This window comes from Poromitra crassiceps (assembly GCF_964638095.1).
Source record: "Poromitra crassiceps genome assembly, chromosome: 4".
NCBI classification, from domain to species: Eukaryota; Metazoa; Chordata; class Actinopteri; order Beryciformes; family Melamphaidae; genus Poromitra; species Poromitra crassiceps.
The window spans coordinates 20,388,589-20,403,690 of NC_139626.1; the positions used below are offsets into that span (position 1 = coordinate 20,388,589).

A 15,102-nucleotide genomic window follows, 5' to 3' on the forward strand; every position below is an offset into this window, starting at 1 on the left:
TACGCTGATGATGACAACCCGGCACACTTTTTCCACACTTAATGACTGCAGCTTTCTAAGCCTACCTCTTACATAAGCAGGTGATCCAATGGAAGGAATAGGATCCTAAATGTGACTTCATATACAGATCCTTTCCAAAAAAAATTGAATATCATGGAAAAGTTAGTTTTTTTCCATAATTCCTTCCAAAAAGTGAAACTTTCATAGATTATAGATTCATTATACACAAAGTGAAATATTTCTAGCCTTTATTTGTTTCATTTTTCATAATTTTGGCCTACAGCTCCAGAAAACCCCCAAAACAGTATTTCAAGAAATTAGAATAGTGTGAAGAAAATCAGCAGTTACTTCTCAGTTACGGCTGACTCCAGCCTCAGTCCACTCCCTCTGAATCTCCGCCAAATGTTTTAATCGTCTTTGCTTGACAATCTGCTGAAGCCCACGGTCATCCATGGTATTTCCATGATATTCAAGTTTTTTGGAAAGGATCTGTATACGAGTCAGTGGCTGCAGTGCTGTGCCAGCCGCAGTCCCAGCGCAGCCCAGCAGGTGCCAGTCACAGTGATTGACTGCAGACAGGGTCAGGACCTGAACGCGCCACACCTCTTCCAGCTGGGGGCTGGCTGCAGTCCAGAAGCTCATTAGGCAAGAGGCATTCTCTTTATATAGTGCTTTTACAGTGGCAACACGGGATCTAATAAGGCTGTCCACGCTGTCGGGACGAGCAGACGGGAGGTAAAGTTCCCCCTGCAAACCCAATTCTCTACCCAGATTGTTATTTGATTTACATTTCAAATGAAGCGATTCCTTGCATAAACAACATGAGCATATTAAAGCTTTTGTTTCCTGCATAAACAATGGGGAGAAAATGAATTATTTGGCTCGTAAGCTGTTTTGTGTGTGTGCAGAGCACTGACCTGGTGTAGACTCCGTTCTTGCGGCAGAAGGAGTTTTTCACAGACAGGCGCCTGTTGTTGAGCTCCAGGGCGGGGAAACGGCCCTCGTCCAGACTGACCAGGTCGCCGTGAGTCAGGGCGTTACAGTTGTTACCTGGGCACACAGAGAGGGAGACACTGTGTGACCACAGGCCACAGGGACAGGCACACCAATTAGCAGATGGAAGAATGAATGGCATTGAACCATGAGTAGTCTCAGTTGCCAGACTATCTCCGTAGTCAATGAGTGACTGAATGAGTGAGTGAGGGTTTATCAATGAATGACTGAATTGATTAATAGACAAAAACCGATACATGAAAAAAATCATGGACGGATAAAAATTTAAGGATTTTAAGAAAATAATTGATGGATGAATGAATGAATTAATACATTAATGAATAAATGTACAGATCCATATCTCTATTACGTGTACACAGTCCCTACTGGCCCATGTGACATTCATCACAGTGGTAAATGGTAAATGGACTGCATTTATATAGCGCTTTTATCCAAAGCGCTTTACAATGTGCTTACATTCACCCATTCACACACCGAAGGCAGCTAGCTGCCACGCAGGGTGCTAGCACAGCCATCGGGAGCAATTTGGGGTTCAGTGTCTTGCCCAAGGACACTTCGACATGCGGACTGGAGGAGCCGGGGATCGAACCACCAACCTTCTGGTTAGTGGACGACGCGCTCTACCTGGTTAGTGGATGACGCGCTCTACCTCCTGAGCCACAGCCGCCCCTGTGTGAACCTCTATGTAAACACTGACTGTGGATCATACTTGAATGGACAATAACACAACCTTTTCACCTCAACTCCCAAATGGCTTTCCCTGCCATGCCGCTTTCTAAGAGATTCATGTTTGGATGGGCCATTGGTTGCTATGTTACAGGTTAAGAACACTTTCAACTATCCTAAGAATTATGAAGGAACATTGCGAGCCAGGGCTATTTGAGGTCAAGTGGTGGTTATGCAAACAGACAGAAAAAGAGAAAGCAATGGGTAGCACCATTGGCCCAGTCCAGACTCCTAGAGGAGGGGGGATGTGGAGGCTATGAGAGTGTCTTTGTGTTGGAGTGAGAAGGAGCCTCTTGTTTTTCCTCTGTCCGTCAAAAAGATGGGCAGTGACACCCCCAGGCTGGCCCTCCCCTCAGTGACCCCCCCAGGCAGGCCCTCCCCTCAGTGACCCCCAGGCTGGCCCTCCCCTCAGTGACCCCCAGGCTGGCCCTCTCCTCAGTGACCCCCCCAGGCTGGCCCTCCCCTCAGTGACCCCCAGGCTGGCCCTCTCCTCAGTGACCCCCCCAGGCTTGCCCTCCCCTCAGTGACCCCCATGCTGGCCCTCCCCTCAGTGACCCCCAGGCTGGCCCTCTCCTCAGTGACCCCCCCAGGCTGGCCCTCTCCTCAGTGACCCCCAGCCTGCCCCCCCCCCCCCCCCCCTCCCCTGCCTGGCAGCAACAACAGCCCTGGCAGAAGTGCTGAGCAGAGGGAAATACCCGCTGATGTCAGAGCTGAGCAGAATGGACAAGTATGCCCCCTACTCCCCCATGCCCCCTCCTCTCTCCTTCTGTCTTTCTCTTCCTGCCTCTGCTGCTCAGTCAGTAATCTGATTCACTCCAACATAGCACCACCAAGAAATCAACTGACGTTTGACATAGAAATTACAGTTGCTCTTTCTATATACATTTGAATACAGCTTGTTTCTCCAGTTGATCTAGTCAGACAGCGCCCCCATGGTACCCTCACCCTAAAGTTGCTAACTATGTGCTGATCTAAGGTAAAATCCACTCTACACTTCTGCTTTCAATTTGCTGTCAGTTCATTGTCAATGTCGCCATGTTGCCATTTCTGTCCTCAGATCAGTGGTAGAACCTAGTGATGCGACTTAAGCTAGTGATGTCACTCACTCTCACTCATGCAATATTTATTTTCTATAGGCTACAGAACACGGAGGATAATATTCCAACTTTTCAAGCTCCTGAGAGCTGATTATAATGATTTTATGGTGGATAAAAGTTTCATGCAAATCCAAAAATATATATATTTTTTCCTGTTGAATCTGCTGCTTTTGCTTGGACTCCTACGTGGCGATTCTGTTGATTTTGGTTGTAAATTCAGTAGTTTTTAATTTAAGTATTGAGGCATGGTCAGAGTACAATTTGTTCAACTCCTGGTAAAGCCTTGCATCAGTGGCTTGCCTTATTTGACTTTAATAATAACAACAATATTTTGGCATTGCCTGTCTATGCAATGTGAATAACAGAGGACATTGGAGGTTAGTGTTGCGTTTCGGTTGAAAAGCAAACAACCCTGATTGCGGGATTGGGGCGTACCTGGTGATTTCTATTAAGTATGCTGTGGGTCAGAAGTTCTGTTGGTTTGTTTGTTTATGCTCTGTGTAGCCCGGGTTGTTTCTGATGCTGTTGACGTTGTCACAGTTCACTTCGATATTAGAACCATCAATTGCGTGTGCTTGTGATTCAACAGAGGTATTTATAGTGGCACATAATGTTTGAAACTGAGTTTTGAATGTCACACGTCTGGCCTTGCGAATACGTATTACCATACAGTACCTCCCTACACACCACCACTGAATAATTCAGTCACACTGTAGCACCAGCAAGAAAACATCTCTGGCACTGCCACTGTCAGCATATTCATTATATTCGCTTAAATCACACTATTTTATAGCCAAAGGTCGAAAAGTTACGCTCGTCAGCTCCGTCGATAATATTGTCCATCCTCACCTCCTCCATCACCGTCTGGTATGCCGATGCTGCCCTCAGAATCAGAATCAGAATCAGAATTCTTTTATTTGCCAATGTATGTTTTCACATACTAGGAAATTGTCTTGGTGTCAAGGACATCTCCAGTCTACAGCACATTGTCCACCGTGCTGAAAAGATGGTTGGATGCAGCCTGCCATCCCTTCAGGACCTACACACTGCCAGGATGCTGAATCATGGCCCGACTCCTCCCACCCAGGTCATAAACTCTTTGAGGCTCTCCCCCATGGCAGAAGGCTGAGGTCTGGCGGTACCAGAACCTCTCATCACAGGGACAGCTTCTGACACAAAAGCCACCACAAATAAGGACTTTATCACTCCCCCGATGTCCCTTGAGCGCAGCCAGCTGAGTAACGGGCTGTGGTCCCCCAACTGACATTATTCCCCCCTATCCCTCCCCCCCCCCCACCACCATATGTCACTAGGACTTTATATTTTGCACTTTAAAATTTGTGATTGTTTTTCTGTATTGCTTTGTCTTCTACTATTGATGTGACCACTGCGCTGCATACTTGCACTAAGTCAAATTCCTTGTTTGTAATCTGATTACTTACTGTGGCTATTAAAGTGAATCTTGAATCTTAAAGGCAGTTATAATTTTTTTTCAAACGGATGTCTCATCTTTGAATGAAATGTATGTATATCTTTACTGTACCTTCAAATCCCTCTTTAGTGTATTTACAGTATTCTAGTCTACAGATATAGGCATAGCAGAGTTCCCATTGTTTTACATGCTCGCTGCACAATTGCTCTCCTGCAATACTAACATACTGTACAGTATTAGATCAGTGCTGGCCACCATGTGCCAAGGAGGACCAAGAGTATGCTGCTTTTCCTTCCAAACAATCACTACAGCGGGTGATTTCACTAATTAGATGCCCCCTGTGTGTGCTCGTGTGTTAATCCCTGAAATCAGCTTTGGTTGAAGGAAAAGCTGCAGACTATTTGGCCCTGAACGGTACATGATTGGACACCACTGTGTTAGACGCAAGGTAGGGTGGCTTCTGCAAAAGCTACACGGCTCCATTTGTTTACACCCACCTGATTCAGACTTCTTGGCATACTTCTTACTCTGTCCTCTAATAATGAGGATGAAAACCAGCAGCAGGATGAAGATGAGGCCCACCAGAGCCACCACCACCAGGAACCACCACTCCTCATAGAAAGGCGCCACCTTTTGGGCTGGAGGAGGAACAGAACATTGGTTGGACAACAAATTCATCATGTCTGAAAAACTCAACATATCTTCGTCATATTTTCTGCTGTGTCTAAATGACTTTGGTTAATTAAATTGATTCTGGCTAATTTAATTCCAAGCGAGTGTACTGGTATTTCATTATGTTTCAACAAATACATGACAGCTCACCAGATATAGAAGGAGAGGGAAGACTCGGAGTGCCATAGCCGTAGTCGTTCACGCCAATGACGCGGAAGTCATAACTGACCCCTTGCTTTAGTATATCCATGTTGAATGTGTGTGATGTCACTTCCTTGGGGATGTCCTTGATCAGGATATCCCACAGGCCCTCATCTATATCAGAGTAAATAAGGACATTTAATGAGTATGGGTCAGGCACGACACTGAGTGCGTTTACATGCACACAAATAAACTGTTTATTAGCAGATTTCTAGAGTTACCTGATTATTAAAGTGTCATGTAAACAGCATCCTTTATCAGATAAAGGCCGTTATCAGTTTATGAGAAAAGCGATAAACACACCTAGGTTACTGCTGAGTCATCAGGTTTATTCATTACCGTCAATGTCCATTGACGCACTTTGAGGTGAGTTCCTGCTATTTACTAAGTGCATGTAAACGCGGAAATCAGATTATTGCCAGTTACCTGATTATACTCAGTTATCTGTTTATTGTTTGCATGTAAACGCACTCTCTGATCAGTTGTAAAACATTTGAGCAATGTCAATATGCCTTTGCTAACATGCTGTTTTACAATGTTTGCTTGATGTAATGCTGGTTGGCAGCATCCAGGGTAATTAATAATTCTCACAAATATTGTACAATCCATAAATTGCACTGCTCCCGTGAAATTTACAACAGCCAGATCCACATCATAAATAGTGATGTAGCCATATTTCAAATTAAGCAATGTAAGATGCCTTGCTGTTTGCGTTGGAAAACCTGTCAGAGCCCATTCATTACACAAGGCTGGTCATAAACTTCAGTACAAGTTTGGCCTAATGGAGTACACAAACATAAACAAGCAGCAGAGTCTATCCTCAGTGCTGCTCAACTCTAGAGAACGTTAGGAAGGTTGGTGTCATTCAGTTTGAAGACTATGCTAAGCTCGCCAGTTATTGGATACTGCGGAGAGTGTCATGACCGCTGGCATCTGGGTAGGGGGAGATGAAGGGGGAATGATGGGGTTCGGGGTTGGTTTAACCATCTTCATCATCCCATCCCTAGGGATTAGTTTTAAGCTATACTTTACCACCAAGCCTCCGTGCAAAATCCAGGAAGTGGCCGCAACCCCCCACTCCCACCCTGCAGTGGTGTAATCCATCGCTCCCTGTGTGTCTCCACCCATCCATCAAGCCCTTAACCCTGCCACGCACTGTCAATCACAGCTGAAACCAGATGCCATTTGTCTCAACTGCTGCACTGCAATCAATAGCCCATTAAAATAGCAGTGACACACGCTCTAGTGCAGCATCTGTTGACACTTCTCATCACTTTCCTTCATCAAATGAGCAAAAGGCAAACGCAGGACTGAGCTTACAGGTTCACGTGAAAAGCTGTATTCATATTGTGTGTCAGCAGAGGCACGCACCTGAGGGTCTGGCCTCGATCACATAGCGCGTGATGGGGGAGCGGCCCGGGTCTCCGCTGGCCCAGTGGATGGTGAGAGCCGAGCCATAGCGTGTGATAAAGGGCTCTCCAGGGGGCCCTGGGGCTCCTGAGGAGGAATAGCAAGGTTAAAGGTTAGAGAAATAGGCCCACCGGTGTCAAATAAATGAAGCCACAAACAAAGAACCCTACAATATATTGCATCTCTTTCGAGTTTTCAGTCAAATAACATAGATGTCATTGTTTACAGACTGTAAGCTGCAGTAAGGCGTACATTAAGGTGTACATTCCATGTAAAAGTAGAGGTTGAGTTCTTCAAAGTGATTGATGTGTAACATTTATACTCACAACGGTTTAGATTTACTGCAATACTGCAAATATATGAAACAAAAATCAAGAGGGACTAGTATGGTCCACAGTTTTTCTTTACCTTTATTTATCCAGGGTAATCACATTGAGATTTCCATCTCTTTTTTAAGTGGGCCTTGCTCACACTCACACATTCATAGCTGGAAGCTGACCGGTACAACCAGTCTGAACTGCTGGCCACTGAGCAGCTCCACTGGAGCGGTTGGGGTTAAGGGCCTTTGCTCATGGGCACATCAGTGGTGGTAATGAGGGAGGAACAAGCTCTGCTTTTCACTTTCCCCACGCAGATTTATCCTGCGAGTTCTGGGGATTGAACCGACGACGAGAAAAAAGCTATTATTTTCTCTGATGTTTTTCAATGTAAGCAGGTATCGTTTGGCGACTTTTCATCGTTTGAATATCTGGCCGCTGTTCTGAAGTGCTCTCCCTCTATTTTACTACTGATTATATACAGACCACCTAAGTACTCTAGTAGTTTTTTTGATGAATTTTCAGAACTCCTTTCTATAATCTCCATAGAACACGACTGTTTAACTATTGCAGGAGATTTTAATATTCATATTGACAACCCCAATGATAATAATGCCAAAGAATTGAATAACCTCCTTGACACTTTTGACCTGTTACAACATGTCTCTGGGCCCACTCACAATCGAGGCCATACCCTAGACTTATTTATCACCAAGGGCTTTGAGTCATCGTTTCTTTCAGCTAGTGATGTTGCTCTGTCCGACCATCTCTGTATCTTTCTTGAACTCAAGGTCACCCCTATCGCTCTTACTCGGTCAAAAACCATCAAAAAGCGTCACATCAACGAGAGCACTAGCACACGGTTCATGGAGGCTTTCTCGCTGGCCCCTTCCCTCTCCTCAGCCTCTGTCAATGATCTCCTAGATAACTTCAATTCTAAAACCCTAAAGGCTATTGATGCTGTAGCTCCCATTAGATCTAAACTAATCTCCGGTAAGAAAAAAGCACCATGGAGAAACGCTCCCTCTGTAAATAACAAAAAAAGAGATTGTAGGAAAGCCGAGCGCAAATGGCGGAAAACTAAACTTCACATCGATTACCACATCTATAAAAATAGTCTTCACTCCTACAACCAGGAACTAAAAAATTCCAGAAAATTCTTCTTCTCCGACATTATCAGCAAAAACACCAATCGCACTCTTTTTGCCACTGTTGACAGGCTGACAAACCCCCCCCCACAAATTGCCCCTGATCTTCTATCCAATGTCAAATGCAATGAATTTGCGACCTTCTTTAGGGATAAAATTATAAATATCAGACTAACTATTTCCACATCAAGAACAAATGTGGCTCCGCCGCACCCACAGAATAGGTGCTTAATTAACATGACTCAGTTCAATGTCATTGACCACAAGAAACTAGAAGAAACGATACGAGGCCTTAAATCCTCATCGTGTTGCCTAGACACCCTGCCAACAAGCTTTCTAAAAAATGTCTACAGTTGCCTGGCGACCGACATACTGAAGATAATTAATACCTCTCTTCTTACAGGCATTTTTCCAAAATCTCTAAAAACTGCAGTTGTTAAGCCCTTGCTAAAGAAGCGTAGCCTCGACCCCTCTATAATCAGCAATTACAGACCAATATCAAATCTTCCCTTTATTAGCAAAATACTCGAAAAAACTGTCTACCAACAACTCAATACCTTTCTATCCTCCAATGATCTCCTAGATCCCTTCCAATCAGGCTTCCGACCCCATCATAGCACCGAAACTGCGCTTATCAGAGTTATAAATGACATCCGAATGAACACTGATTCAGGTAAAATCTCAATCTTAATGTTACTAGATCTCAGCGCTGCCTTTGATACGGTTGACCACGAAATTCTATTGGACAGACTGGAAAACTGGGTCGGGCTTTCCGGCACGGTCCTAGAGTGGTTCAGATCTTATCTGCAAGACAGGAACTACTTTGTCTCCATTGGCAACTACACATCTGACCAAACCAAAATGACATGTGGGGTACCCCAAGGATCAATTTTAGGTCCTGTCCTGTTTAACCTTTATATGCTCTCTCTGGGCCTAATTATGCAAAAAAACAAAATAGCTTATCATAGCTATGCAGATGACACCCAACTCTACATAGCCCTCTCATCGGACGACTATGCCCCCATAGAGACACTGTGTCAGTGCCTTGCGCAAATTAATGATTGGATGTGCCAGAATTTTCTCCAGCTTAATAAAGACAAAACAGAGATAATTGTCTTCGGCAAAAAAGAAGATAGGCTCAAAGTTACTGCTCACCTCGAATCCCTATCTTTGAAGCCAAAGGACCAGGTAAAAAATCTTGGCATTATTATTGACTCTGATCTAAATTTCAACTCCCACATCAAGCTTATAAGAAAATCTGCCTTCTATCATCTAAAAAATATAGCAAGGATTAGAGGCTACATGTCCAAACAAGATCTTGAAAAACTAATTCATGCTTTCATTTCTAGCAGGCTAGACTACTGCAACAGTCTTTTCAATGGTCTTCCCAAAAAAGCTATTAAACAACTACAGCTCATTCAGAATGCGGCTGCTAGAGTTCTAACAAGAACCAAGAAAGCTGAACACATTACACCAGTTCTCAAATCCCTGCATTGGCTGCCAGTAAATCTTAGAATAGACTTTAAAATTCTGCTAATAGTTTACAAATCTCTCAACGGGTCAGGCCCACACTACATCTCTGAAATGCTTCTACACTATGAACCATCCAGATCCCTGAGATCTTCAGGCACTGGTCTACTAATTGTCCCGAGGACCAAATCAAAACATGGTGAAGCCGCGTTCTCCCACTATGCCTCTCATAACTGGAACAAACTCCCTGAACACATTAGATCTGCCCCTACTCTGCCTATTTTTAAATCCAAGCTAAAGACCTTTATGTTTACTCTTGCTTTTAACTGCTACTAAACTACTGCCTCTCTCGGCCTGTAATTTAAAAAAAAGATTCCTGTACATTTCCAACAAATGGACTGTACATGTAATAATAATACTGAAGAGTGCCTTGTAACTTATTTAAAACAGAAATAATGTTTCATGTTTGTTAATTTGAGTATATATTTTAACTAAAACTGTCGGCTGTGTTTTTTATGTGTTTTTTATATGTGCATTGCTTTGCTGCTTGTTTTTTCGATTATTTTTTGTAAAGCACCTTGAATTGCCTTGTGTATGAAAGGTGCTATATAAATAAAATTTGACTTGACTTGACTTGACTTGACCCTCTGGTCACAAGCTTGCTTCTCTAACCTTTAGGCCACCACTACCTCCTAAAAAATGTCCCCTTCAAAAATGAAGGCCCAATCAAGTACTGGATCTTAGAATAAGCGTTGTGTCTTAGAAAATAGTACCGATCTGTGAGCAGTTTATTTATCAAGTACTAATACATTTTACATAGTCATGTGGTTCTATTGCCAATTATCTCTCGATCAGTATTCTTAGGATTCATGAACACGAAGGCAGATGAGTAAAGCAGCCATTCACAAACAAACATCTGCTATGGTTACCTTCTCCCGGGCCGGTGGTGATGTTGGCCTCCACTTCAGGGCCGTAGATGAAGGTCTTGGCCCGGATGCGGAAGTTGTAGGTGACGCCGTCGGCCAGGTCTTTGAGCTTCATCCAGAGTGGGCCGCTCCCAGTCCCCTTCACATCCACCGTCACAGTCTTACTGACGCCTGGGGGGGAGGGGGAGTGGAGACAGTCGACACAGGCCACTGAAGACTCTGGACAAACAACACCACATTTAGAGCAGGTCTTACACGTCAGGCCAGGCAACATCGCACCATGGGGAGTCACGCGCACACGTGCGCGCACACACACACACACACACACACACACACACACACACACACACACACACACGAGTAATGGAATTAGTAATGGGAAACACATTTCAATTTTGCCATTCTCGTCATGTATTATGATGATAGCTGAAGACATGTCAGAAAGGTTTGCAATGATACATGAGCTATTTAGGGTCAAGGTGATGGTTAGCTGATTAGCTTAGGATAAATGCACATCACAAGGCTTTGACCAGATTAAGACAGTTTAGGATGCCATAAACAAAGAATGCGGTCAAATTCCATAGTACCCATAATCATCATCTGTAATCATCAATAGATCTTGCAGTGTGCATAATCGCTTTCCTGAAAAAAGCAGCCATTTTGAGCAGTGACCACCACTGGGTAAAGGACAGAGCAGAGAGAGGTGTGATGGGTAAACGACAGAGAGAGGACAGAGAGAGAGGACAGAGAGAGGTGTGATGGAGAGAGGACAGAGAGAGGTGTGATGGAGAGAGGACAGAGAGAGGTGTGATGGAGAGAGGACAGAGAGAGGTGTGATGGAGAGAGGACAGAGAGAGGTGTGAGGGGTAAAGGACAGCGAGAGGAGAGAGAGAGGTGTGAGGGGTAAAGGACAGTGAGAGGACAGAGAGAGGTGTGATGGGGAGAGGACAGAGAGAGGTGTGAGGGGTAAAGGACAGCAAGAGGACAGAGAGAGGTGTGATGGGGAGAGGACAGAGAGAGGTGTGAGGGGTAAAGGACAGCAAGAGGACAGAGAGAGGTGTGATGGGGAAAGGACAGAGAGAGGTGTGATGGGGAAAGGACAGAGAGAGGACAGAGAGAGGTGTGATGGGGAGAGGACAGAGAGAGGTGTGAGGGGTAAAGGACAGCGAGAGGACAGAGAGAGGTGTGATGGAGAGAGGACAGAGAGAGGTGTGATGGGGAGAGGACAGAGAGAGGTGTGAGGGGTAAAGGACAGCGAGAGGACAGAGAGAGGTGTGATGGGGAGAGGACAGAGCAGATAGAGGTGTGATGGGTAAAGGACAGGGGCTCACCCTCTACTGGGGTGCAGGGCTCATAGACCAGACGGTAGCCCTCGATGATGCCATTAGGGTAGGTGGGCTCGCCCCAGGACACATTGACCGAGGTGGTGGTCAGCTCACTGAAGTGGATGAAGCTGGGAGCACTGGGGGCTGAAATGCACAAAGGTCAGAGGTCAACAGACGGGCCATGTGGGCAATGGTCAATAAAACTAGGCAGACACAAGACTAAACTAGGCAGACACAAGAGGGATTTTGGAGTTTCAGCTTCTTTGATGGCATCATGCAAACAAGCAGTCTTTGGCCATTTGAATGCACATACAGTGCAATGCATGCAGTTTTGGTTCAGCCTAAAAGTCTGTCTGTTTGTGAGACAGAAGGCACAGAACGTACCTACAATACAGCCTGTCTGTTTGTGAGACAGAAGGCACAGAACGTACCTACAATACAGCCTGTCTGTGAGACAGAAGGCACAGAACGTACCTACAATACCGCCTGGCTACAAATATCACAAGTCAGAGGGAAGCTCATATCAAAGCCTCAAGGTTATCATTTATTTGTGTGACTATAACCCTGGAGAGGTTTTAGATTTGAGGCTTTAGTGCCAGATCTCCTCAGGCCAGTTGAAAAATATTTACCAATCCTTCTCACGGTTTGCTAAGTCTACTTGTGGAACAAGGTTGGTGGAAGGGTTTTGCCTTTTGGTACGTTAAAACAAATGCTAGGCATTATTTTGGAAATACTGTTTGACCCAGGTCATACTAGTCCACAGTTATAATGGCCAGCCTGCGGCTACAGGCCCCATTACAGTTGAATGAGCTTGTGACAGCGCTGTGCTGGAAACACAGTTGGCCCTGTTGTCTTTAAACTTGTTGAGCAGGAGTTGAGACGCTTGCAGCACACAAAGACTCTTTGTCTAATAAAAACAAAGATGGTCTCACTATCCAACTACCCCCCCCCCCCCAACCCCCCACCCCCATCCAGCTTGTCATCTGCTTCCTCTCCTCCATGGCAGTGGTCCATGAGACCAGCAAAGAAGTTGGGAGTGCATCCTTTCTCCTACCTCCTTCCTACCATGAGATATTAAATATGCCAAAACTGAAGAAAAAACGTCTTGCCTTGAAGCAGGGGCTTTTGGGGATACAAAAACTATGTGGAGATGACTGTATGAGTGTACACAGGAAAGAGGGGTGGATATGGGGAAGAATAATCTGGCAACTTTCCCCTAGTGTGATTCAAGTCCATGAGTTAGATACAGAAAGAGAGAGAGAGAGAGTGAGAGAGAAAGCAGAGAATGAGAAAGAGGGACGTGGGAGAGTGGGAGGTTGGCCAAGGAACCATGGGGGCTTAGCCATAGCCTGCCTGTGGACATAACATCTCCAAGGTTCAATCCAAAGTATTTTCATACCATCCACTTTTCAAACAAAATAGAGATTGAGCAGATGACTCCAGGATGAGCTGGCTGATTGGGACCTTCTGCTCGGTGTGTGGTTCCACTAACATTGTTTGGCATGCTGCCAGCAATGATTAACATCATCTTCTCATTAAAGCTGCCAAAGAAACGCTTTCTGGGGATAGAAGCATCTCAGCTTGTTTTTTCTCATGGTGCAGTCATTGAATTTTGTGAAACATCTCAGGCTCCTCCAATCTAACCTCAACACCACATGCACATGAAGCTGATAATCTAACCTCAACACCACACGCACATGAAGCTGATAATCTAACCTCAACACCACACGCACATGAAGCTGATAATCTAACCTCAACACCACACGCACATGAAGCTGATAAATCATTGAATGTGACCATGCATGCACTAATTTGTCTATTTTAGTCATGCCATTACTTCTGCATGAGAGTGTCACCCCCTTCCTGACCCCGGTATTTATATTTCAGCTCTTCTTCCTACAATAGTACTAGAATATATTTTGGGGCGCTGTGGTACTCGTTTCTAATATTAAGTAGGAACTGAAGCTTCTTTTACTGCTGCATAAACTTTAAACCACTCTGGGGCTAGAGCATTATCTAAACCCCAACTGGTTTTTTATCTAATATAAATGTGTATTGGTGTCTAGTGGAAAGCCCTACCCGCTTGCTGAGTGCGCCCCCTGGTTGGGGGGCTGCGGGGTCCATCCCCAGCAGCATTGAAGGGGGCCACGCTGATCATGTAGGTGGTGTACCCAGTCAGGTTCTTCAGCTTCACCCCTCCCTCGGGCATGAAGAGGGTCCGCAGCCTCTCCGTCTGGTTCTTACGCTGGAACTCCCAGAAGTAAACCTGCATAGACGAAGAGAGGCGTAAAGACATACAAGAAGTCGCTGTTCACGGAATTTGACTTTAACCCCGTTCTCTCATCAAAACTCAGACCCCAACACAAATCTCCCTTCAAGTGAAGATATGCAGTTTCCCTTTAAGCCTGTGAATAATGTCCTTGAGCCATCATTGTAAGCCCCTCTGGATAACAGTGTCATGTGCATTTAATTGTGTTCGACATCAAGCACATGTAGTTTCTCCTTAAGCACAAAATAAATATAATTAAATATTTAAAAAAGGATATTGTGTGTGCAACAGAGTGAGTGTTACCTTGTAGCCCTGGACGTTACTAAGTGTGTGAGTGTTACCTTGTAGCCCTGGACGTTACTAAGTGTGTGCAACAGAGTGAGTGTTACCTTGTAGCCCTGGACGTTACTAAGTGTGTGAGTGTTACCTTGTAGCCCTGGACGTTACTAAGTGTGTGCAACAGAGTGAGTGTTACCTTGTAGCCCTGGACGTTACTAAGTGTGTGCAACAGAGTGAGTGTTACCTTGTAGCCCTGGACGTTACTAAGTGTGTGCAACAGAGTGAGTGTTACCTTGTAGCCCTGGACGTTACTAAGTGTGTGCAACAGAGTGAATGTTTACCTTGTAGCCCTGGACGTTACTTAAGTGTGTGCAACAGAGTGAGTGTTACCTTGTAGCCCTGGACGTAGTGTGTGCAACAGAGTGAGTCTTACCTTGTAGCCCTGGACGTTACTAAGTGTGTGCAACAGAGTGAATGTTTACCTTGTAGCCCTGGACGTTACTAAGTGTGTGCAACAGAGTGAATGTTTACCTTGTAGCCCTGGACGTTACTAAGTGTGTGCAACAGAGTGAGTGTTACCTTGTAGCCCTGGACGTTACTAAGTGTGTGCAACAGAGTGAGTGTTACCTTGTAGCCCTGGACGTTACTAAGTGTGTGCAACAGAGTGAGTGTTACCTTGTAGCCCTGGACGTTACTAAGTGTGTGCAACAGAGTGAGTGTTACCTTGTAGCCCTGGACGTTACTAAGTGTGTGAGTGTTACCTTGTAGCCCTGGACGTTACTAAGTGTGTGCAACAGAGTGAGTGTTACCTTGTAG

At 45.0% G+C, this 15,102-nt stretch overlaps 1 protein-coding gene across 1 annotated transcript in view; it reads right to left on the bottom strand.

Annotated features, from left to right (window-relative positions):
* Window positions 1-15,102, bottom strand: part of LOC310775234 (protein sidekick-2-like) — a gene marked incomplete at both ends in the record, with an annotated part of 447,718 nt that overhangs the window by 18,518 nt on the left and 414,098 nt on the right. The window contains 7 exon segments of the mRNA XM_083635352.1: window positions 918-1,073; window positions 4,763-4,907; window positions 5,092-5,256; window positions 6,514-6,639; window positions 10,417-10,632; window positions 11,745-11,882; window positions 13,818-14,004. Coding sequence (XP_083491478.1) covers window positions 918-1,073; window positions 4,763-4,907; window positions 5,092-5,256; window positions 6,514-6,639; window positions 10,417-10,632; window positions 11,745-11,882; window positions 13,818-14,004 — 1,133 coding nt within the window.